Source organism: Phoca vitulina, unplaced genomic scaffold, assembly GCF_004348235.1.
Source record: "Phoca vitulina isolate PV1807 unplaced genomic scaffold, GSC_HSeal_1.0 scaffold30, whole genome shotgun sequence".
NCBI lineage: Eukaryota > Metazoa > Chordata > Mammalia > Carnivora > Phocidae > Phoca > Phoca vitulina.
In genome coordinates, this window is record NW_022589733.1 from 891,150 (window position 1) to 917,725 (window position 26,576).

Sequence of the window (26,576 nt, forward strand, 5' to 3'; positions counted from 1 at the left end):
CTTAAGCAGGCTCCACGCTTTTAAACAACCCTGAGATCATGACCTGAGCTGAAACCAAGAGTTGGACGCCTAACCAACTGAGCCACCCAGGAACCCCTCATTTTGGGTTTTTAAATTAGAGAATGGTATTATCACATCTGTGTTCTAGATCAGTAATCCTGATGGTTTCATGGAGTCTAAACTTTCAAAGAGAAGAGAGAAAGCCATTCAGGAAGCAAAGCAGTGGTACTGGAAATGGAAAGGAGAGATTTATAACATGATTCAGATGTAGAGTTAACTGCGAATGGTGATTTATAGGATGAAAGCAGTGAGAGAAATGTGGGCATTGAAGAGGTTGCTAGTTAAGTGATTGGTAGATAATCATACCATTGTTCAAGCAATAGCATATACTGAGTATTTACTCTCCAAGTCACCAATGTAAAAAGATAATTCTTGCCATTCAGTTGTTTACATTTTACAATCTAGTCACCAACATCTTCATCTTTAGCTTCCTGTATCCTTGCTGAGCTTTGTCTCCTCTGTCTTCTCTCAACACCTTTCACTTCCCCTTCCCTTTCCCTGGTTGCTAGTAGTGTTGAAGACCTCACGTTATATAGGAACAATTCCCCCTTCAAACCCTTCACAACTTTGCACTGGATCAGAGTTTGAGGAATGGAGAAGTGAAACATGTTTTGTTTTTTTAAAAAACAAAACAATATTTATGATCAAAAAGAAAAACCTAGAGTAATATTAGGTATCTGACAATTCAGCAAATAACACATCCATTCGTATCAATTTATCTTGTTAGAGGACACTATTTCCCAAGGCATATCATTCAGATGATACACAACTGATCAAAATTTTGTGCTCAGTATACCTTTCCTCCTGAATCACAGGCAAAACAATTTACTAGTTTTCACATTTATAATTCACAGAATGTACGTAACACAAAGCCAGGCAGACAGGGCAAGTAACAAACCAACAAACTGAAACCAGGAGAAAAACAGTAAAACTATAGCAAAAGGATGAACAGTGCCAGTAAAATTACATAATGATCAATAAAATTTGTCTATGTAAAATATCTGACTTAAGAAATTTACACAGAGTGTGCAACTATGGTAGATCATTTTAAAAATCAAATTATAAGCCCAAATAAACCTATTATTCTTTTCTACTTTATTTAGAGGGTTGCTCACAATTTTCTTTTCCCCCAAATTTAAAAAAACTATTCACAACTCAATCAAATGAGCTGTGCTACTGAATATAAAAATTTTATATAAAGAATAGGGTGAATCTGCACAACAATCAGGGATAGAAATATTTAGTGATACATTTGTGACTATTAATCATTCTAAATTCTATATCATAATAAACATAGCTTCCTTCTAGTTGTATAATAGGATCTTTGCAAATTGCTTGTTATAACCAGGCTCAGATATTAAAACAAACTCCATTAATGCCAAACACTGGAATTATTTAGTGCATGAAGCAGTGCTGTGGTGCTTTGTTCTGTCTTTGGTTCCAACCACGTGCCACTATTCCCTTCCTCCTCTTATCAAAAGGATCAATAATTTGTCAAATCCAGAAATACCACACATTTTGAATTCAAAGATAATGTACCGAAGAAAGCACTAATTCTTTAAGGTAGAAATCCATGCCAAAACAAAAATTCTAAACTCCTTAACCATACCGTTTAGTTATATAGAGAACTGCTTGTGATTTGATGCTTAAAAAAGGAGTGCCCACCATTTATGCCCATATATCTGATTCTGGAGTTTAGTTGAGGCCTCGTAATAATGTGTGTACAACCTGGGTGGCTCAGTTGTAAGCGATGACTCTTGATTTTGGCTCAGGTCATGATGCCAGGGTCGTGAGATTGAGCCTGGCCATGAGCCCGTGTGGAGCCCTGTTGGGCTCCATGCTGGATTCTCTCTCTCCCACTCCCTCTGTCCCCCACTACACCCCCTGCCCTCTCTTAAAAAAAATTTTTTTTAAATGAAGATTTACATGATAAAGACAGATGCTGTTCAAGGTGCTATATACAAGTCCTCAATGCTACTCCTTTTACCCTGAATCACTGTCCTATTAGCTCTACGAAGAGTCTTCTCCCCAGGCCTTCTAGTTTAAAGGCCTTACCTTCCACTGTAAAAATCAAGATCAAATTTATTCTTTCTACTGTTAATAGTGGAAACTCTGGCCAATGCAATAAATACTGGAAAGGAGACAAAATTATTATTTATAGATAATGTTACTTAAAACCTAGAAGTCCCAAGATAATTACTTGGAAAACTATTATACCTATTAAGAGAAAAGAGTAAGACTAAAATAAACAAGTAAATAAATTTAAGACAATGGAGAAACAATATGTTTTGGATGATAAAACAACATACAGGTAACAATTCTTCCCAATAAGTCATATATTTAATTATATTTTAATCAAAATCTTAGTTTTTTGGGGGACTAAAAATGTTGCTGATGCTCATCTTCAAGACTTTTTAATTTTTTAAATTTATTTTTATTTTTTTTAAAGAGGATTTTATTTATTTATTTGACAAAGAGAGAGAGACAGCGAGAGCGGGGACACAAGCAGGGGGAGTGGGAGAGGAAGAAACAGGCTTCCCGTGGAGCAGGGAGCCTGATGCGGGGCTCAATCCCAGGACCCCAGGATCATGACCTGAACCGAAGGCAGACGCTTAATGACTGAGCCACCCAGGCGCCCCTTGAAGACTTTTTTATATTGGCCAAGGGAAATTAAAAAATAAAAAGACATAAAATACATAAAAACAATATATACTTATTGTAAAGCTACAGTAATTCAAAATGTAGCAATGGTATAGAAAGAAATAGGTGATCTGTCAACAAACATATCTAGCCCCCACTGTATTACAGGCAGTGCGGTCAGTCCTTGAGGCTACAGCAATGAACCAAGCAGCCTTGGTCCTTATTCTCAAGGAGCTTAAAGATAAGATTGAAGAAAAGAAAAAGCTCAAGAAATAGACATAGATAGTCCAGAATTTATTTTATGTATGGTATCTGAAACTCTCAGTGAAAAGATAGGTTTAATAAATGATTCTGGGATAACTCGATAATTATTTGGAAAAAAAAGCAGATCCCTACCTTCAAGCTAAATAGAAAAATAAATACCAGATTGAACAAACAAAAAGGTGAATTATGTAGGTACCCTTTTGGGTGGAGAACACCTTCACTTACTAAAGACAAACAAATAAAAACTACAAATAACTGAGAAAAAAAGATTATGCCACCAGAAAAATGTGCCAAAACAATACAAAAATTTAGCCTAAAATTAAAAAAATGCAGATTCTACTGTTGGTCAGGATATAGGAAACTGACATACACTGTCACTGGATTGCAAACTGGCATAACTTTTTGGAGGTTAGTCTGGTAATCTATATCAGGGTTTAAAAATGCACAAATCCCACCCAGCAAGTCTACTTCTAGGTGGGAGAACGGAATCAACCACTGGGACAGTAGTGTGCACCACAATCACTCGGAGAGCTTATTAAAACACAGATTTTGGCGGGCAGGGGTTACTTCCAGAGAATTTGACCTAGTAGGTCTGGGGTGGGGCTTGAGAACTTGCAATTTTAACAAGTTCCCTAGTGATGCTAAAGCTGCTGGTCCTGGGACCATACTTTGCAGGCCAACCACTACAATAAGAGGATGATAGTATACTGCAAGAAATGGAAAGAGGATGCCCGTTTTCTCCATTGGTGATGGCAGGGGCAAGGCTGGGCCAAGATGGATGAGGCAGGGTAGAGGGCCAGTAAAAAAGGAGTTGACGAGTTGGTTTTGGAAATATTGGTGAATGCTCTGGTACCTATTCCCATACTGTTTCTATAAATATTTGTTTCTGAACATCTGCACTTGCCATGTATCTCCCTTTGCTTCCACAAATTCCCTCTGCACTGTTTAAAACCTGCTTTTTCCAGGAACTTTCAAAATTAATTTTATTTGACAGCATTCAGATTTTTCACTTCTCTATTAACAGTTCTTTATCTCTGGTTTTGTTTCTTTTACTTATTTTTTTACACAACCAGTTTACACAAGATAGAATAGATTTCTGGCAAGTATACAAACTGTGGAGGTAAGTAGTTAAGGGCTAGAGTGAAGGCTATCATTACAAGGGACCTAAGCTCCTTCTATCTCATTGTTCAATTGTATATGACTTTCCTTCCAAGTCCATCTTATGGTCCAACATGGATGCTGGAGTGCCAGCCATTCTATCTTCATTACAGCTACCACGCCTGTGTTAAGCGCCAGCAAGAATGAAGAAATAATATAGGACATTCCTCCTTCTTTTAAAAACATTTACCTAGAATCTACAATGATCTCAAAATAAAAATTTTAACTGAACAAAAAAACACCATCACTTTCCCAAAGTTGCACACACATCCAATTGGCCAGACTCACTTAGTCACATGACCACACCTAACCCTAAGGAAAGCTGTAAAATCTAGTCTTTCTGTTGGGTGGTTACGGGCTTAATTAAAATTCAGAGAATTACTAAAGTATAAAACGGATACTGGGAGACAACTGGCTATTTCTGCCATGTCCCCTACAGTCTACAGCAGCCAGCGATCCCTTCAAGACATAAACCAGATCATATCGCAGCCTCTCATAACATCTTCCAGTACAGTCCCATTACATTGAGAGTGAATCCATACCCCCTACTCTGACTTCAGAGTCCTATGTGATTTAGCATCTAACCACTTCCCTGACCTCCAGATTGCTACTTATCCCTATACAGGCCTTCTTCCCATTACTTCAATATACCAAGCTACTTCTTGCCTTAGGGACTAGCTTATTCCTTTTGCCTAGAATCTCTCTGCATGGCTGGTTCCTTCCTGTCATTCAGGTCTTGTGAAGACTTTCTGACTTCCAAAGAAGCTCTACATTTTCTCCTTCATCCTGTTTTATTATATAAATATTTTAATTATTATTTATATCACTTGATATTTTGCTTATTATTTGTCAGTTCCTACTAGAAAGAGAAGCCTTGTCTGATTCATGGATGCATCCCTAGTGACTAAAAGATTGCCTAGCCCACGACAGCACTCAATAAAAATTAGATGAGTACCTGAAATGACTAAGCATGATGCCGATTACGCCCTTTTTGTACCTATAACACACAGTGCGGAGTCCTGCATCAACGAATGAGAAGCACACATCTTGGTTAACAGCAGTCACACAGATGACCCAGCTTCCTCTATCAAGCATAAATCAAGGGACAGGAAAAGAACTGATTTTTTTTTTCTTTTCTTTTCAGATATCCAGCCACTAAGCTTACTTTTCTCAAGCTGGCTCAATTTACCTCTGTTAGTAATTAAATGTGCCTCTTTCCAATAAGCCCTCCTGTTTTAAGCACCAAAGCGGTAAATGAAAGGTTTGTAGAATCTATCACGAGATGCCAGATGTAACAAAGGCCTAACTCGTCTCCTTGCTCTTTACTATATTCGATAATGAAAGCAGGATGGAGTTCAATGAGAGTCCAGTACTACTTGAGGTAGTAGTAACTTGTTTTTGATTAACTATGTTCCACAGAACAGAGTACCCAAATTTAATCAAACTCAATTTTACTTATTAGCTAAGAAAGAAGATGGACTTGGCAAACTTTGGGATCACTCCAACCTACACATGCTAATCACACTGCCAACCACTTTAAGAATGAGTAACTGTAGCAGAAGTGCTTTCTTTCCTGCAGGATGTGACAACCTCCTTGCTGGCCAAGTGCTCCTAAGAGGGCAGTTTTGTATGTTCTCATTTTATAGGAGTCTTCTTTAGACATTCACAGCAACAAATTTTAATGTGACCAGGTCATATTTTAAAGAGTGTTATCTTCTCACCCACTAGTGCTGTAATTTCCAACATATCAGTCCAGGCATATTTAAACCAACATGTTTTAATGTCATTTTGCCTAAGGAGAATTGAACTTTCAGATTAGTACACCGCAATTTTGTGAGTGATATAACAAACATGTTAAAAAGTATCAGTTTTGGGGGGCCACTCTGATGAGTCTTTGAGAGGGTGAAGTCCCTCACCAATTACAGCAACCTTGCTCTTATCTATTACCTTTGTTTAGTTTTTAAGTATCCCCTCAGAAGGGTTCCTTTTGAGGAAGTTCTCCTGTTAAGGAAAGTTTGGAAACCAATGGACCTTAGGGTTCCCCTTTCCAACTCAAAAACCATAATAACTGGGATTTCATAGTGATTCAGGGACACATTTTCAAACATCAAGAATTACTCTGCAAGGAGCATAAATTTAAAAATGAGACTGGAAAAAAAAAAAAACAAAAACGATAGGATACTGCTGAATGGGTAGTAACCAAAAACAGAATTTGAGAGTTTAAAACTTTGGATATGAACTTTATTTATAGTTTATCTTTTTTCTAGCTTATTCCAAAAAGGCCTGAAAGTGATTTGAACTTGTTTTGTAATGCACATATGTGTGTATTATAAGGCTGCATCTTTTTTCTAACAGGTGAATTTGGTTTCAAAACAGATAAACTGGATTCTAGTTTGAGGATTTACTACAATAAAACCAGTGTTTAGTCAGACTTCAATTTTCAGCCTTATTTCTCCTATTCCTGGGGGAAAAAGTAAAAAAGTTAATTTTTAACAAGACTGTGCTTTAAAACTTCACTATTAAAGGGACAGTTTTCCAGTACCACACATATTTTTGTATAGTTTACTAATTTTTGGATGAGGCATGAGAATGTTAGACAGGAGTTAATTTTTGTCAGTCTCAGGTAAGATTTTAAAAATATAGTGCTGAGGGATATTTATGCTGTTACACAACAAATTTTACAGCAGTTTATACAGTTTAAATATAACTGAGTCTAATAAGATTCTCCCAAAGTGTGATGACTGAATAAAACAGTAAAAAAATGGGTTTATAATACTAATGCAATATTTTCATGTGACTATGATGCTTACTTAACTTTGACAGAAAGTTAAATCAAATTTTATAAGACCCAGAGGGATCATAAACAGTTAAAAGTGAATTATTCAGTTTTAACAACATATGAAAGGTTTAAAAAGCCTAGTAGAGTTATCCTTTTGTTCTCATTGCTGAGAGTAAAACAAAAAGAATCAATGGCATCTTAAAGAAAATTACCTTCTACTTAAGACCTCACACACTCATTATGGATGATTTGTTTTAGTAGAAACTGACCATAATACTGCAAACAAGGCTTTTGGTAGGCAATATCTACAATTATGCAAATATTAAATAACTGCTTCTGATAAGAACCTCTTCAGTATTGAAGCAATTCACCTTACAGGATACTTAAGGGCTGCTTTTTCATGCCTTGATGCACACAATGAATGTGAGCACTAGGAAAATCCAGTATTTTTCCAAAAGATAATTTTTTAAAATTAAAAAAAAAAAAACCAAACAATTTCTGTATAGGTAACACACGCATTTGGTTAAAAAAATCAAGGGCTACAAATGGGGGTGCAGTGAAATAGAAGTCTTCCCCTCACTCTGATCTCTTATCTCCCAGATTCCCTTCTCAGAATCAACTTTTGTTAATTTCTTGAATCTTTCCAGACCAATTCCCCATATTTACAAGCACACACACACAAACTTTAGAAGACTTAAAAATAGCTTGTTTCATCTCTAGCAAGCCTACAACTTAGTTTGAGATTTGAAAATACGCTAGCATGTAAAACAAGTGTAGGTTTTAGTGTACACTAAAAAGAAAAGCCAGATACTACATTGTTTCCACTGTTGGCTCTGCCATCACCACAGAACCCTTTCCTGAAAGGTGCAACAGCTAAATCCTTCACCACAGTGGCCAGAGAGGGCAGTATGTACCAACGACAAAGGCAAAGGCAGAAAAGCTGCAAATCCCTTCAGGATTCAGGAGGACCAGCAATTCTGTCCTATCCAGCTCAGTTCCCTGAAGTTCCGCAGGTAGAGCTGTGTAACAGGGCTAACTGATTTCTCCTTAGGGGGCTACCCAGATGGACTGTCATGATGTTGATAACCATAAAGCAATCAGGACAATGAAGCAAATTTGGATGATGAGCACTATCAGAAAACCTACTGTGCATATTATGATTTATTTTGGAAGAATAAAACAGTCTTAATTTCCAAGGAATGGCTACATAAATTAGGATTTACAGATAGGAAAACTATACGAAATTAACATCAGAGTTTTAAATTTTAATTTAATGAAGGAATCACTAAGAATTCATGGGGTGATGTGAAATATTCATTAGGTAGAAAGTCCTAAGTTACCTTAGTACCAACTGTACCTGTAAGTATACCGTTAGGTAAACATTTGAAATTAAACTGCTGAAATCTCAATGATGAATTTAGGAAAATCTGGAAGGCAGACAACTGTCCAGTTAAAATTAAAAGCAAAATTATACTGAATTTTCTAATAAACAAATTATAAAAAAGTGTTAATATGGAATGGGAAAAAAACACCCAACATTTGTCACTGTACAAATACCAGGATACAACGAGCTATATGTGACACTGCTAATACCTTAACTCCTTACCCAATATAAAAAAGAGAGTATTTCATAGCATTAACAACGTACAGCTATTCAGTTTTCAATTTAAATCAGTAGGGGAAAAGGGAAGCCCTTTTTTTGGTGGTGGTGTTTCCTTTCCTCTGACGACTGAAAAAAGGATTTATTCAGTCCGAGTTTCGGAAGCAACTTTGTATCACAACCTTAATTATCTATGCATATAAATTTCAGTCTAAAATAACACCTCCAGGAAAATGCAAAGCAGCTAGAGCCTGTTTGGGAGCTTTGTGCACTTGGCAAGCCCACTGTTTCAATTCCCGGTACAACAAATCAGAAAGAACCACACACCAGCGGCACTGTATTCCGAGGTCCCGGGAAGCGCCGGGGCGCGGCCGCGAGCAGCGGGCTCCGGGCCGGGCCGGGTCGGCTCGCGGCGCCCGCAGTGGTGCCGCAGCCTCCGCGGCCGCAGCAGGTGGGACCCGGTCCGGCCCGCAGGCCGTTCCGCCACCCGCCAGCGCGGGGCTTTTCCAGAGCTGCTCCGCGACGCCTCGGCTGGGGCTCTTATTGTTTGCGTGTAATGACTTTCTGTCATGAAATGCTGAAAAAGACCGGCCTGAGCCCCACTTACACGAACCCCACAACTTTGCGAAGCGATGCGCGGAATTGTTAAGAGGCGCGAGGACACGGCTCGGAGGGCCCCGCCGGGCCGCTGCTTCCCGTTCTACCGCGCGTTCCCGCCAGTGCCCCCCGGAGCCTGCCGGACACGCAGAGGGCTGGGGAGAGGCGCTTGGAGAGCAAGTCTCAGGGTGGGCGCCAGAGCTCCGCGGTCTGCGCGGACCAGACAAAGAGGCGCGTCGGGCGCCCAGCGCCGGGGAGGGACGCGAAGACGCCGGCCTCGGCCCGCAGGGGGCGCCGTCCGCGGCCCCCGGCGCTTACCTTTGAGGACCGCGCAGAGCTGCTCCAGGGCCATGTTCCCGAGCGGCCCGGCGCTTCGCGAGGGGCCGAGGCGGCGGCGAGGAGGCGGCGGCGGCGGCGCTCACGGCCCGGCGCGGCGGCAGTCCCGCTCGGTCCCCATCGCCGGCCACCAGGCTGCCTCCCCGCGGGGCAGGGCTCAGGTCCTGCAGCCCGCCATGCCCGAGCCCCCCGGCGGGCTCCCGCGCTGCCCGAGCCCCCCGACGGGCGCCGCCTCCTGCTCCGCGGCGCTCTGTCCCATCGACTGCCCCGGAGCCGAGGCGCGCTGGCGCGAGGGACGACACCCGCACGGGCCGCTCCTCCTGCGGCCGCGGCGCCAGCCCCTCCGAAGTGGCGGGCGCGGGCAGCCCAGGCTCATTTAAGCAGGGAGCGCGAGCGCCGCGTGCCGGCCGCGCCGCCTGCGCGCATGTGCCCGCCCCCCGCCCCCGCCCCCGCCCCCGCCCGCGTGCCCCTCGCACCCTCCCGGCCAATCGCCGGGCGGGCCCGCCCGCGGCCTCGCGCCCCGGGAGGGCTGCGCGCCCGCGACCGTTGGCCTGAGGGCGGGGCGACGAGGTGCGGGGCGCCGCGCTCTCGACCAGTTCGGCAGCGAACCGCCGCTGCGAGAGGCCGGCGCTGAGGGAGAGCCCGGCCCATGCCCCGCCGCTGCAGGGCGTCCGGGGTGAGCTGGTGCGAGCCCTCGAGGCCTCCGGCCCGGGGGGAGGGGCTGGGGACCCCGCCGCCCACCCCGAACCCCGCAGCCTTTGCCCGCCGGCCCTTCTCCGTACGTCTTAGCAGAAAGACAGGGGGCACCGACCCTTCGGCCTCTTAGGACCTCAGTTCAAGGTCAAAACTCTGCCCAGCTTGCCTCTGCTTGATAACCTGCCTCCGGCAGGGGCGAGGATCTGGGCAGGGAGCTCAGGGACAGAGGGCGCCTGGGGTTCTCACCTCCCCTTGGCGCCAGGTGAGTTAACCTGACGGCCGTGATGCTCACTAACATTTCCTAAAGGCTTCCTGGGTTGCCGGGCACAGTACCAAATGCTTTGCCTATCATACTCTTTTTAGTCCTCAAACCCACCTCATGCCGTAGGTACTGTTACAGGATGGGGATAACGAGGCCAGAAAGGTTAAGTAGTTTGTCCAGAGCCACAGAGCGAGGGAGGAAGGCAGGGTTGTGAACCCCGGGAAATCTGCCTCCAGAGAGTGCCCTCTTGTCCACCAAGCCATGCTGATGGGGTCGCTTGACTCTGTTGATAAAAAACAAAAAGCCAAAAAAACAGACCCAAATTGGCAAACTGCGTAATATTAATTATCCTGTTTTATTTTCTCCACAGTAATCATCACGCTATCTAGCTCATCTACTTGTTTAATCACCTATATCCCATTTACCCCTACACTGCTAAAATATGAGCTGCTTGTGAGCAGGAGGCTACATTCATAGAGTCACTCAACACATACTTATCGAGTGTTAACTGTGTGCAGAAAACAATAAGTGCCGGGGAATTAAGGCTGTGATTAAGGCTCCTCTACCATAATAGAATATTTGTGCTTGTATCTGACACATAATAGGAACTCCAGAAATACTTGTTAACAAATTATAGTTAAGGACAATGTTAGACAACTGAAAAAACATTCCAGGGATGTCAACCTCTTCTCTCTTTCCTTCTGTCCCTCTAAGAAAGGCACAAAAGTAAGTATTCACGAAGTTTGCAAGTGATAACATTTAACACCAATTAATAGCAACATATTTAGCCCTTTATCATGTGCTGTGGGCGGTATAAAAGATGCATATGTGTTGCTTCCCAAGACAAATCACCTACAAATCACAATCACTTGTGAGATTGCACACAAGAACCACCTAGTAAATAAAACATTTGAGATCCTTTTCCACAAATATAAAGTGACATATTGGAAGACAAGGACAGTAGTAAGAGTATTAAATGTAAGTCACAGACAATGTGGACAAAAAGAATTAGGAGGAAGGAGCCCTCTCAACTTCCGGAACAGAAGCAGTTCTTAATGTATGGTTGTTGACTGAAGGAAGAATCAGTGCCTATGATGTCGTTAGAGAATGCTTCATGGAGGAGGTGACCCACAAAGAATGGAAAGGCTATGGATGGCAAATGCAGAGGAGAGAAGGCAGAAGAGCTTTCAAGTCAGGCAAGGAGCAAGGCTTAGTGTTGCATTTGGGGCAAGTTTTGTGTCTGGTAGTGAAGATAGAATATGGTGGGCTTTGATGGTGGAGACGCCTACTTAAATGCTAGGCAGACGGGTTTGTGCTTGATTCAGGAAGCCAGAGGCATAGTTTTTAATAGTGGAGTGACAGAGCTCTGGAGAAGCTAATCTGTCAGTTCAGCTGAGGATATAGTGAAAGGAGGGAGGGGATTAGAGCAACTGTAGTAATTTAAAAAGTATATACACAGGACTGTCATTTGGCCTAGGAGCCCTTACTGGTAGAACTATTTTGATGAAACCTAAAAAGGTTTTTTTCCTCTAGGATATTGGCTGGGATGTAGATTCCCAAGGAATAGATTGGGAATGCTCAATTTTGGCTCCCTCTTAAGACACCTATCTTTTGGCTGTATTAGTATAATTGTCTGTAGAAGATTTCTCAAGGAATGTGATAAAGCACAGATCATAGCTGGGACTACTGTGTGGCCATATGTTAACGCAATCAAAAGGAAAGCACTTTGCATATCTCTCAGTTGGAGAGTTCTGTATTTGAATTATTATTTCCCCGCAAGACCACCCCGTAGCACTCAAGTCTGTTCCCAGGTTACCTGCCAGTTCCCAGGTGACTGGGGACTCTGTTTTTGTTGCATTCCACCTGGTCCTTCAAGGCATAGTTACAGCCTCTCCCAACTTCTCACAGAATCATTCCTATAGTTTAAATTTGCTTTTCTCCGACCAAATCCCCTATAGCACTTGAATGGTATGTAGCGTTGACTTACTATGAGAATGAATCATTTAAAAAAATACAGCATTTTATCTCAATGTTTATATACTGAACAGCTTTTTGTTGTCTCTCTTTTCCACTAGAGGTAGGGAGCTCTAACATTTTATTAAATGATAGCCTAGGAAGCCAGGTTGTTATGTGTAGAGATTTTTATAAAGGACTGAATATTTGTTTCCCTTAGAATTCATAAGTTGGAGTCCTAACATCTGGGACTGTATTTGGAGATGGGACTTCTAAGGTCAAATGAGGGTGGGGCCCTGATCTGATGGGATTGGTGTATTTATAAGAAGAAACACCAGAGAGAACGACCCTCTCCTTGACCTTCCAGTACAGAGGAAATGCCCTGGGAAGACATAGTGAAGGTAGCAATCAGCAAGCCAGGAAGAGTTCTCACCAGAAGCCAGATTGGCTGGAGCCTTGATATGGGACTTCCAGCCTCCAGATCTGTGAGAAAATAAATGTTGCTTAAGCCCCCCAGTCTATGACATTTTGTTGTGGAAGCCTGAGCAGATTCATACAGAGCTATGATTAAGGAAGACAGAGGAATTTACACATAACCAAGCTAATGTATGGAAAATCTATTTTGTACTGAAGTAACATAGGGGTCTCACACCGCTTTTCTTACAGTGTGTGGATATGGCAATGATGATGGCAAAATGTAGTGAAAAGCGATATCATATAGATTTCATTGTTATTATACAACTGTAGAGTTTTTTAGGGAAAGAAAAGAGGAAACTGAAAAAAATTTTAACTCGTATTCATCTGCTTGGGCTGCCATAACACAATACCACAGACTGGGGGGCTTAAACAATAGAAATGTATTTTCTCATAGTTTTGGAGGCTAGAAGTCCAAGATTAAGGCGTACATAGGATTGGTTTCTGGTGAGACTTCTTTTCCTGGCCTATAGACTGCAGACTTCTTGCTATGTCTTCACATGGCCCATCCTCTGTGCACTGCAAACTTCATGTCTGTTCCCGTTAGAAGGATACCACTCAGATTGCATTAAGGTCCCACCCTTATGACCTCATTTGACCTTAATTACATCCTCAAAAGCCCAGTCTCCACATACAGTCACATTGAAGGTTAGAGCTTCAATATATGAATTTAGAGGGTGGGGGACAAAATTCAGCCCCTATACTCATACACTCATGAACCAAAATTATTCCTGTGTTAATGATTTTGAAGAAGAGCTGCTTCCAGGGAGTCGAAATCAGTTCTTTCAGTAACACTGTCACCTATACTTGTTCCCAAATTTCTGCTTAGTGTAATTCCAAAGCAAGAAAGTTTTTAAGAAATACTGCCTACCACCGGTACTAAAGTATTTCAACTTTATCAGGAAAATTTCTGATCATCCAGGTACTTCCATTTGATTGTGAAAAACTAAGAAAGGTCCTAATGATATTTCTTAGAATAACATTACTAACTTATATGGTATCATTTTCTTTTTCTTTCTTTCTTTTTTTTTTTTTTTGAGGGGGGTAGAGGTAGAGGGAGAGGGAGAGAGTCTTAATCAGGCTCCACACCCAGCGTGGAGCCCAACTCGGAGCTTGATCTCATGACTCTGAAATGATGACCTGAGCCAAAATCAAGAATCAGCACTTAACCCACTGAGCCACCCAGAAGCCCTTGGTATCATTTTCTTAAAAGCCAAAATCCCATTTTGAAATATCTGTTTACTTTATGCTTAAGCCTGTTTACTGCAAGCTGAAATGAATGCTATTTTATTTGTACAACATGAAACCATAATATTAAACTATAAAATTCTTCATGTAGTTATTTGGTAATGTTTGCTAGATAAAAGAACTTTCTTAAATGTTCAACTTAACGGCTTGATGGACTGAATATTTGTGCTGCTTGATATCCTATGCTATTAATGTTAGTGTGATTAGAATGCATATATATTCAACTATATATTGGTGTTATTCAATTTTCATTTTTGTAAGGAAGTTGTATCTAAATTATTGCAATTATTAGCAACAAATCTCAAACTGGGGCGCCTGGGTGGCTCAGTCATTAAGCATCTGCCTTCAGCCCAGGTCATGATCCCAGGGTCCTGGGATCAAGCCCTGCATCGGGCTCCCTTGCTCAGTGGGAAGCCTGCTTCTCCCTCTCCCACTCCCGCTGCTTGTGTTCCCTCTCTCGCTGTCTCTCTCTCTGTCAAAATAAATAAATAAAATATTAAAAAAAACAAACAAACAAATCTCAGACTATTTTTTATGCTGTAAAAATATATAGGATTTGTAATGAAACATATTTCTAGATATGTGATCTACAAAAGGATCTTTGGAAAACTTTTGTAAGATTTTATAAAAATTGTGAAATATACTCAGAAAAGTGTCTACAACAAACACGTATGTACAGTTTAATTATAAAGCAAAGTGCCATGTAAACACCACCCAGATCAAGAAATAAAACTTCACGTATGCCCTGAAGCTCCCCAAGTGCTTGTGCCTGATTATAATCTTCTCCCAATTCCCTAGAGTTTATCACTATTCTTTTATCATTTCCTTCCTTTTGTTTTCTTTTTTTTTTTCCTCATGGAACATAACTACTTTTTTAAAAAATGAAGTATAGTTGACATACAATATTATATTAGAGTAGGGTGTACAACATAGTGATTTGATAATTGTACACATCACAAAATGTTTACTACGATAAATGTAGTTACCATCTGTCACCACATGAAGTTCTTACAATCTTACTTATTCCCTCTGCTGTTCTTTTCATCTCGTGACATATTTATTGTGAAACTGGAATTTTGTACCTCTTAATCCCCTTTACCTATTTTGCCCATCCCTTCTGGCAACCACTGATTTGTTCTTCTCTGTATTTATGAATCTATTTCTGATTGTTTGCTTAATTTGCATTTCCCAAATTTGAACACCTTTTTATATGTTTATTGGCTACTTGGATTTCCTTTTTTAGTGAATGACCTATTCAAAACTTTTGCCCAATTTTTTACTGGGCTGTCTTTTTAAATAATTTTATAGAATTTCTCTATTTTGTATAACTAATCAGTTATATGTGTTGAAATATTTTTTTTTCATTTTATGACTTGTCTTCACCCATTTAATAGTGTCTGTGATGAACAGAAGAAGATACTAATTTTAATATGCTCCTATACATAAAAAATTTCCCTTACAGTGTTTTTAGTGACTTGAATAAGAAACCCATCCCTATCCCAGGATCATGAAGTTATTTATTTATATTAAATACTAAAAGCTTATAAATTTGCATTTCACATTTAGGTCTGGAATCCATCTTTCTCTTCACTAATACTACACTGTATTAATCATTATAACTTTATATTAAGTTTTGATATCTGACAAGGCAAGTTCTTGTTCTTTCTCAAGATAGTCTTGGCTATTCTTGGCCCTTTGTATTTCCGTATGCATCTTAGAAACAGCTTATCAAGTTTAGCAGCAGCAACAATAACAAAAATCTGTTGGGATATTGAGTGGAGTTGGGGATGATTTGACATCTTTACAATACTTTGTCATCCTGTCCATAAACATGGTATAGACGTATCTTTATTTAAGACTTCTTATTATTTCTGAAGAAAGTTTTATAATTGACCCCACAGAGATGTGATACATCTTGTGCTATTCATGGGTAGTTGGCTTTGATGAATTTATAAATGTTACCTGTTTTAAAATCTATTTTGTATCTGATTTGCTCTTATATAAAAATGCAGTTGACTTTAGAAATCACCAAATTGTTCTCCAGAGTGGTCTTCCCACTCTGCATTCCTACCAGGAATATGAGAATCCCAGCTGCTCTAGTTGTTTCTCATCCATGTCAGCACTTAGAGTTGTCACTATTTTTTGTTTTAGCTGTTATAATAGGGGTGTAATGGTATCTTTTCATGATGTTAATACTCATTTACCTAACAGCTAATGGTGTGGGGTATCTTTTCATCAGTTGCTGTTGGTCTGTCTTTTTTAGTGATGTGTCCAAGTACTTGCTCACTGTTAAACTGGGTTGTTTACGTATTGTTGGCTTTTAAGGGTTCTTTATACATTCTGAATACAAGCCCATTGTTGGATATGTGATTTGCAAATATTTTCTTCCTATATGCAGCTTGTCTATTCATAGTCTTGAAAGTGGTTTTGGCAAAGAAGATGTCTTTAATTTAGAAGTCAAATTTATCAATATTTTCTTTTATAGATCATACTTTTGGTGTCATTTCTAAGAACTTTTTGCCTAACTCATGAAGATATTCATGAAGTTCATGAAGATATGCCTCTATGTTTTCTTCTAAAAGTCTTATAGTTTTATTTTTTATATTTGTTTATGATCCATTAAAAAAAAGATTTATTTATTTATTTATTTATTGAGAGAGAACGAGAGAGCATGGGGGGGAGGGGCAGAGGGAGACGGAGAAAGAGCATCTTACGCAGGCTCCACCCTTTCACAACCCTGAGATCATGACCTGAGCTGAAACCAAGAGTCAGATGCTTAACCGACTGAGCCACCCAGGTGCCTCAGTTTATGATCCATTTTTGAGTTAATTTATCATAGAAGGGGTGAGGTTTAGGTCAAGCTCCTTTTTCTTTGCCTATTTTTGGCCAATTGTTCTAAAACCAACTGTTGAAAAGACTGCCTTCCACTGAATCACTTTTAACTTTTGTCAAGGATCAAATAGCTATATTTGGGTAGGTTTCTTTCTCGACCCTTTATTTTGTTCCATTGCCATTGCTCTATGTGTCTATCTTTTTGTCAATACCACACTATCTTGGTTACTATAACTTTATTATAAGACTTACTGGAGGTCTTGGGCGCCTGGGTGGCTCAGTTGGTTAAGCCACTGCCTTCGGCTCAGGTCATGATCCTGAAGTCCTGGGATCGAGTCCTGCATCGGGCTCCCTGCTCAGCAGGGAGTCTGCTTCTCCCTCTGACCCTCCCCCCTCTCATGTGCTCTCTCTCTCTCTCTCTCTCATTCTCACTCTCTCAAATAAATAAATAAAATCTTTAAAAAAAAAAAAGACTTACTGGAGGTCTTAAAATCAGATAGTTTGATTCCTCCAGCTTTGCCTTCTTTTTCAAAATTATTTGAAGCTGTTCTAGTTCCTTCACTCTTTTATATAAATTTTACAATCATCTTGTCTATATCTACAAAAAATACTGCTGGGATTTTGATAGGGATGGTATTAAATCTATAGATCACTTTGTGGAGTGTTGACATCTTTACTAGGTTGAATCTTCCAGTCCATGAACACAGTGTCTTTACATTCAAGTCTTCCTTATTTCTTTCATTGTTATTTTGTAGTTTTCTGCATACCAATCCCATGCATGCTTCATTATAGTTCTACATAAGAATTTCAGGGGCGCCTGGGTGGCTCAGTCAGTTAAGTGTCCAACTCTTAATTTTGGCTCAGGTCATGATCTCAGGGTCCTGGGATTGAGCCTCACACTGGGCTCTCTGCTCAGCAGGGAGTCTGCTAGTCTCCCTCTTCCCTCTGCCCCTCCCCCTGCTCATATGAGCGCTCTCTCTCTCTCTCTCTCCCTCTCTTAAATAAATGAATCTTTAAAAAAATTCATTATTGGGGTGCCTGGGTGGCTCAGTCGTTAAGCATCTGCCTCCGGCTCAGGTCATGATCTCAGGGTCCTGGGATTGAGCCCTGCATTGGGCTCCCTGCTCCACGGGAAGTCTGCTTCTCCCTTTCCCACTCCCCCTGCTTGTGTTCCCTCTCTTGCTGTCTCTCTCTCTATCAAATAAATAAATAAAATCTTTGAATAAAAAAATTCATTATTGTATCCATTTTAAATAGTATTTAAAAAAATTTCAATTTCCAATTGCTCATTATGTTTATAGATAAATGATTGTGTTGACCTTGTGTCCTGCTAAACTTGATAAATCCACTTAGTTCTAGGAGGTATTTTGTGTGTGTGTGTGTGTGTGTGTGTCTATAGATTCCTGGGAATTTTCTAGACAGTCATGTCATCTATTAATAGGGGTAGTTTTATTTCTTCCTTTCCAATCTCTATGCCTTTTATTTCCTTTTCTTGGATTATTACTTTAGTTAAGATTTCTAGTACTTTGTGGAAAAATATCAGTGGGAGAGGACATCCTTGTCTTGTACCTAATCATTGGGAGAAAGCATTCAGTCTTTCACCATTAAGTATGTTGTTAGCTGCAGATTTTTTTTTTTAAAAAAAGTGCCCTTTACGGTTAAGGAAGTTCTGGTCATAGTTTGTCTAGATTTTTTTTTAAAAAAGATCTTATTTATTTGACAGAGAGAGAGCACAAGCAGGGGGAGCAGCAGAGGCAGAGGGAGAAGCAGGCTTCCCGCGGAGCTGGGAGCCCAATGCAGGACTCGATCCCAGGATCCCAGGATCATGACCTGAGCCGAAGGCAGAAGCTTAATGACTGAGACACCCAGGAGGCCCAGATTTTTTTTTTTTAGATTGGGAATGGATGTTAGATTTCTTAAGTTTTCTTTCTGTGTCTGTTGAGAAGATAAAAGATGGGTTTTTCTGATTTATTAATATGGTGAGTTATACTGCTTTTTCCCCTTCAAATAGTGAAATTAGTTTTGCATTCTGGATGAAACCCACTTGGTCACTACATGTTATCTGTTTATATATTTCTGGATACAATTTGTTAATGTTTTGTTGAGGATTTTTGCATCTATGTTATGAGGGATATTATTGGTCTGTAGTTTTATTTTCTTGTACTGAGTTTTGGTATTAGGGAAATATTGACCTTATTAAAGGAGTTGTGAAGTATTCCTTCCTCTTCTTTTTCTTTTTTTCTCTTTAACATTTTATTGGCTTATAACATACTCCTCCCTTAGATCCTGACTCCAGGTGAGTTTTAAAACTCATGCTGTGTCAATTGCACTACTGGGTATTTACCCCAAAGATACAAATGTAGGGATCCGAAGGGGTACGTGCACCGTGATGTTTATAGCAGCAATGTCCACAATAGCCAAACTGTGGAAAGAGCCAAGATGTCCATTGACAGATGAATGGATAAAGAAGATGTGGTATATATATACAATGGAATATTATGCAACCATCAAAAGGAATGAAATCTTGCCATTTGCAACGACGTGGATAGAACTGGAGAGTGTTATGCTGAGCGAAATAGGTCAATCAGAGAAAGACATGTATCATATGACCTCACCGGTATGAGGAATTCTTAATCTCAGGAAACAAACTGAGGGTTGCTGGAGTGGTGGGGGGTGGGAGGGATGGGGGCGGCTGGGTGATAGACATTGGGGAGGGTACGTGCTATGGTGAGCGCTGTGAATTGTGCAAGACTGTTGAATCACAGATCTGTATCTCTGAAACAAATAATACATTATACGTTAAATAAAAGAAGAAGAAGATAGCAGGAGGGGAAGAATGAAAGGGTGGAAATCCGAGGGGGAGACGAACCGTGAGAGACGATGGACTCTGAAAAACAAACTGAGGGTTCTAGAGGGGAGGGGGGTGGGAGGATGGGTTGTTAGCCTGGTGATGGGTATTAAGGAGGGCACGTTCTGCATGGAGCACTGGGTGTTATACGCAAACAATGAATCATGGAACACTACATCAAAAACTAATGATGTAATGTATGGTGATTAACATAACATAATAATTAAAAAACAAAAACAAAAAAGCTCATGCTGTATCAGTTGAGAGATACTCAGCCTAACAGTCTTTAGGACGGTGTGTGCCTGGCAGGGTTGCTGTTGATAACTGTTTAGTAAATTAACGTAGTACTATAGTCAGGGGATTCCTATCTTGCATGAACTCACAAGGAGGCAATGGGTGAGTCATTTTACCTCTGTCTCATGGTGAGGATAAGTGATTTAGACTTTATACTTAAAAAATATTTACAAACTCACCAAAATACTTTGTTTCAATACACAGTATTTATTAAGGAGACATATTAACATGCTTAGATACACAAAGTAAACCACTTAAACACATGCCATTCTCAATGAACTGTAAAGAAAAAAGTAACATGAAGAACAAAATTAATTGTTTTTAGGTAAGTTTTTGTGTTTTACAGCCATCACATGTCCATTGCATTTTAGAAAATTATTAACATTGATGTATAAACTTTTCCCAGTCTTAGATTTAAGTCTTAAAGTAACTTTCTGGTGAGGTGAAGTTCACAAAAATTTGCCTTGAAGTCTGAATGTAAATCACAGACTCTGCTTTTGAGAGTAAAAATGTGGTTGAAGATTTGCATTCTTAGATGCTATCTACAGCAGTTTCCTTTCAAGAAATCAAATGTTCTTCATTATCACATGATAAAGATCAGTGTCGAAATGAAAATTTTTAGTGCATATTAATTCTTGGAGGGTACTATAATTTTTAGTTAATATGAGCAAGTAGTAAGTTGTCATGTAAGATGCCAACCACTGAGAATTTAGGTTTTCCAAAGAATATGATTTCCTCATGCCTGAAAATAACATTCTATTGAGTCTATATATTTTGATAATTAGTTGTAGAAGTCTGTAAAAAAAAAAAACAAACTAAAAATACTAATCACGACAACTACCACTTACTGAGCAGTTAACTAACTGTGCTAGGCACCAAGCTAAGCACTCCACATACATCACCCCATCTGATGTTTACAAACCCAAGTGAGTAGTATTACTAGCCCCATTTGTAAACAAGAAAACTTAGGCTCACAGATGTTAACAACTAGCCAAATTCAAACAGCTTGTAAGTGGTGGAACCAGGAATTTAAGGCAAGCCCGCTGGACTGCAATTCCAAAGCCAGAGAGTATCCAAGCACTATCCCGTGTACAGTCACCTGCTGTGACGAAGGTGAAATAACTTTATCTGTGATACATTCACAAAGGTATAATTTGTATTGTTAGAATAAGAAGCAAGACCAATTCAAGTGGAACACAAAAATCCCTGTTCATTTATTTTTATTTATACATGTCTTTTTCCATCATCATTATTCTAGTAAGATTATAAATACATAAACACCTGAGTACATGCAACACATTCCACAAAGTAACAAAAATGTACAGCACATTTAAATAACCCAAATTATTGTATACAAAGTGCTTTAGAAAAAGACCTGTGACACATTCAGACCATATTTATTTGAATACTTTTCAATAATTACCAAAGGATACATCATTTATAAATAATATTCAAAGTCCCTTATTTTCTTCTATCAGCCAAATTTAGTATTTCAATTAATCAAGTGAATAGCTGTTCCATTATGTAATATTAAAGGCAAGTCACATAGCATCAAAATGAAACCGATGGGCTTCTTGTCGTTTTTCTCTATCATCTGCTTTCTGAAAAAGAATTTTAGATTAGTTTATAAATGACAGGAAAGTGCCAAGAAAAGACTCATTTCTGAAATATAAAATAGTTCATTAAAAAAACAAATCTTTAAGTAAATAGTAGATAAAAGATGTGATTTTATTATGTAATTATCTTATGAAATTTTTGTAGTTTATAGTAGCTATTTTATAATTAATAACCCACTAATTGAATTTAAAAACCAATAAGAAATGTTCCTTAAATGTTTATTTTGTTATCATTATTTATTTGAAAGTAGTGGTAAACATTAGATTCTACAAGGATGGAACCATTACATTTTTCCCATTCGTAATACTAATGTTAATAAACGAATCTAAGTAAAGTACATTAATTATTTTGGCCTTAACCTAAGTACTGTGCTTGGTATTTTGAGGGATTAAAAAAAAAATCCTCAGTTTTGTATCTTGTTCTCAAGGAACTTAAAGAAAAAAGCAAAACATACTGAATAACTGTATTTCAGGAAAAAAAGTGAAAACTGTCACTAATATTCTGGGAGAGAGATTACTTCTAGGTTGGAGTGAGGAAAGGGAAAGCTTTGAAAAGATAGTATTTACGGAAATGAAAGGGGAGAGGCATTCATTCCAAGCTGGGGGTAGAGCAGATGCAATCATGGGAAGTTGGGCAGGAGCAGGGAATATGTGAAAGCAGCTGGTGAGAAACGAGGTTGGAAAGGTATATGGTGGAGTCACATGGAAGTTCTATGAAGGCTAGGCTAAGGAGTTGACACATTTTAGGCAGGGATTTTTGAGCAGCGGAGTGACATGATTAAGGCTAAACTTGATGATGAGTTATATGGCAGCAATGTGGTCAATGGAGCGAAAAGCGAGAAGGGAGAGAATGGATTCAGAGAGACCAGGCAGGACTGGACAGGACAAGGAGCTGAACCTAAAGCTCTGGGAGTAGAAATGCAGAAGTGGAGTCAGCCGCACAGATTGTTATGGAAGCAGAATCAGTAGGGCAACTGGTCAAATTTTATAGGTAAGTAGGAAAGAAGAGAGACAAAGCTTTAAAATATTAGTTTTAAGGTGCTTGTCAGTGATCTAGGTAGAGATGTCATGGAGACAGCTGGAAATGGGCTAAGAGAACTTTAGGGACAGATGACTGTTAGGGATATTTGAGGTAATAGCTTGAAGCTATGCTTTTGGATAAAACTGGCAGGAGCAGTGTAGAAAGAAGACAGCCTAGGGCAGACACTGTGGTTAGGAAGTGGTAGAATGGAGCACCCAGCTAGGTGAAAGAGAAGTGGTCAAAGAGGTAGGCGATGAACCACAGTATCACAGGAGAGTATACATGGTCAAATCCACACCTGTATTTAAAATTTCAATTTTTAGCCATTGCATCATTATTATTGTAAGTCCACAATGTTTATACTGTAATCAGATGATCTGAGAAATTAATGAAGTTAATTTCCTTTCCTTTATAGGTCTAGAGCTATGTAATACTTCAGATTATGTTCTGACACTTCTGGACAAAAGTATGTAGGATCACCCTTTATTTTATGTCTTAAGTTGCAATCTTAAAATTAACTGAATATGTAAGTTTCTGTTATCATTTTTGATGTATAAAGGAGTAATTTTTTAGGAAGAGACAAACCTATGAACACTTATCAGAACAATTAAGATCTTCTCTTTTTCCTAAGTTAAAACAGCTAAAATACATAGTAAATTTAGTTAACAAAAAATGATTATGATGGGCATGACAATCCAAAGAGAGTAGGTGCAAAAAAAGAAAACACTTTTATGACACGAAGAAGCCCTTTTTGGGGAACACTGTTGGAACCTACTAGTTATATACTTTAATATATATTCATATTAATTCATGTACTTAATTCATATTCACATTTTCATAGAAATTAGCTTTTTCAATTTGTATCTAAACTGCTAGTAAATTTATATGATAGCCCCCTTTCTCCTTCTCATAAACACTGTATAAAAAATCTACACTTGGAGTGTTGTTTTTAATTATTATTTAGGGGTTATACTAAAGAACAGAAAAATGTTTAGTGCAAAGAATACTTTATAGATGGAAAAGATGTTTATCATTTTAGTTGTTACTTCCCACCCAAACCTTGAGAAAATCATTTAACCTCTCTGTGCTCTAATTCTTTATATAGACATAGCTGTTATTCCTGGAAAAAATTGTTCATGGCTTTATCAGTAGATAATAAACACAGGCTTGTTAAAAAAAAGATTATTATTTTTCAGGGCTTTATGAAATTATTTCTAATTAAGTTTTTTGATATACCTGGAAATTTCTGGGTGATCATTTTATTACTATTGTACAGCACTGAAGTTTTAAAATAATTTCCTGTGATTTATATAAATTTCTAAGGACATTAGTAACTTGAAGGGATGAAAGAAATTATAATCAGTAAGAGGACATTACGGATAGAATGTGAAAAACCCCTAAATAATAATTAAAAACAACACTCCAAGTGTAGATTTTTTATACAGTGTTTATGAGAAGGAGAAAGGGGGCTATCATATAAATTTACTAGCAGTTTAGATACAAGTTTAAAATACAGTGTTTTTAAAGAGCAATATATTACTATTACAAATTAACAAATTTCATTTAAATGAACAAACCTTTTCCTGCCAATGTAAAATGCCGATTATTGCCAAGATGAAAACACAGACACCGATGAGAGCTATAGCAGTAAGTAGAACAATGTTACTTGGTGTAAGATACAGTTTGGCACTCCAGCTGCAGATAAAACAGAATCATTAAAATTACACATTTTAACTGAAAAACAACAAAATTCTACTGAGACCGAAAAGCAAATAGCTATTAATTAATGAGTCAGTTGATTCATCCATTAATTCATTTTCCCATCTATCCATTCACTATAAATAAAACAACAGCAATTAAATTTAGATAGCGCTAAGAATATTGATGATCCTGCAGAGTTCAGATTTTACTCAGAGAACTGAAATAGAATAGAATTTTTGATGAGATGCTTCATTATATTTCTTTGATCCTGTGAGAATTATTCTTAAATAAACCTGTTAAGGATACTCAGGACAATCTTAGACATTGTTTTTACATCTTGATTTACTTGCTGAATTTGAAACCTTGACTCTAAGGCTATATACATAGTTACATGATTTTGGTAAGATCTCATATCACCTTATTTTTTGACCCCTGTTCACGTATATACTATGGCCAACTAAAACAGCCATGGATCTCAGTGGGTGTAGATAGATGGCTTGTGTAAAAATACTTCTATCATTTCTGTGTCATGTTGGAGGGTTTACATTACTACAATGATGTTGAGACTTCTTACAAAATCACTTTTAGTCCCTTAGTGTTAATGGCAATATACAGACTTTAGCATGAATAGAACTAGCTCTTTCTTCTAAAACAGTCCACATAATACAGCACTTGCAAACCCTGAAAAGCTTAAAACTGGGGTCTAATATCATCAACACTGTAGGTGGTTATATACAAAGAATTTTGTTCTCTCTGAAAATAGGTAATAGATATATTTTCATTTTAAAATCACCTACTATTATTGTATTACTGTCAATTTCTCCCTTTAGGTCTGTTAATAGTTACTTTATATATTTAGGTGCTCCTGTGTTGGGTGCATAAATATTTACAATTGTTATATCCTCTTGTTGGATTGACGCCTGTATTATTATGTAATGCCCTTCTTTGTCTTTTATCATAGTCTTTGTTTTAAATTTTTTTGTCTGATGTAAGTATAACCACCCAGCTTCTTTTGGTTTCCATTTGCATGAAACATCTTTTCCCTTCCATTCACTTTTAGTCTCTTAAGTCTTTACATCACAAGAGGTGAGTCTCTTGTAGGCAGCATATAGATAGGTCTTATTTTTTAATCCATTCAGCCTATTTTCATTTTAAAAGTTTAATAAAAGTAAGATCATTCTGATGAATAGCAAGTAGCGACTGACTTATTTTGGGATAATTAAAATTTATTGATCTGTAAGTTAGCCTCTAGTCAATAAATCTCAAAATACACCTCAAACTAAAATCAATTCAGTTTTTATTATGTACATAAATTTGAAAAGAACATTTCTTCAGAAAGAGCAAGAGAAACATGAAAAATGTTGAGGTTATAAAAGAAAACTATAAAAGAATTTTCTAGAAACTCAAAAGTAGGAAAACGAATACTGTTAGTTGAGGTTAGCTATTCTCAGTACCTTACCTCATACTTAAAAAAAAAGTTCTTTCATGAGATTGTTTTGATAGTTCTTCTTAAATAGACTTTAAAAAACCATGAAAATAGGAATCTTGGTAAGAAAAAATTGGACAAAAGGCCAGTCCTTAATTTCTTACTCGGAAGCAGTCATTCTTAAGCAGTTTCTTGCATATCTTTCCAGAGATATTTTATACATATATAGACATATATACACAGATATCTTTTTCAAATCACAAATGGTTGCTTACTAGACATACTCAAAATGAACTTTTATTGTCTTTTGCTTACCACTCTATTTTAAGAGATTGTTCTATGTCATATTACACCATATAGAAGTATCATAATTTATACATTTTCCTACTCATGGTACAGATTTTCTAGATTTGTTATAAATTTCATGTACAGAAAAATAACAAACATAAAGATTCATTAAAAAATATCTGAACTCAGACCATTATTGTTTCTAGTGATATCTTTTTTTTTTTTTTAAAGATTTTATTTATTTGACAGAGAGAGACACAGTGAGAGAGGGAACACAAGCAGGGGGAGTGGGAGAGGGAGAAGCAGGCTTCCCACTGAGCAGGGAGCCCAACATGGGGCTCAAACCCAGGACCCTGGGACCATGACCCGAGCCGAAGGCAGGCGCTTAATGACTGAGCCACCCAGGCGCCCCTAGTGATATCTTTTTTTTTTAAGATTTTATTTTTAAATAATCTCTATACCCAACATGGGGCCCGAACCCAC

The 26,576-nt window shown here is 38.6% G+C and overlaps 2 protein-coding genes across 3 annotated transcripts in view; both read right to left on the minus strand.

Annotated features, from left to right (window-relative positions):
* The window catches only part of NETO2 (neuropilin and tolloid like 2), a 61,197-nt gene extending 51,677 nt beyond the window's left edge, over positions 1-9,520 (minus strand). For both annotated transcript variants that reach the window (XM_032424115.1, XM_032424113.1), the window contains exon 1: positions 9,417-9,520. In XM_032424115.1, coding sequence (XP_032280006.1) covers positions 9,417-9,450 — 34 coding nt within the window. In that variant the 5' untranslated portion in view covers positions 9,451-9,520. The remainder of the gene's footprint in view (positions 1-9,416) is intronic.
* A 10,708-nt stretch (positions 9,521-20,228) lies between these two features.
* The window catches only part of ITFG1 (integrin alpha FG-GAP repeat containing 1), a 317,151-nt gene continuing 310,803 nt past the window's right edge, over positions 20,229-26,576 (minus strand). Inside the window, exons 17-18 of the mRNA XM_032424181.1 lie at positions 24,256-24,373; positions 20,229-21,642 (exon numbers count right to left, since the gene is read on the minus strand). Of these exons, the coding sequence (XP_032280072.1) occupies positions 21,583-21,642; positions 24,256-24,373 (178 nt within the window). The 3' untranslated portion in view covers positions 20,229-21,582. The remainder of the gene's footprint in view (positions 21,643-24,255; positions 24,374-26,576) is intronic.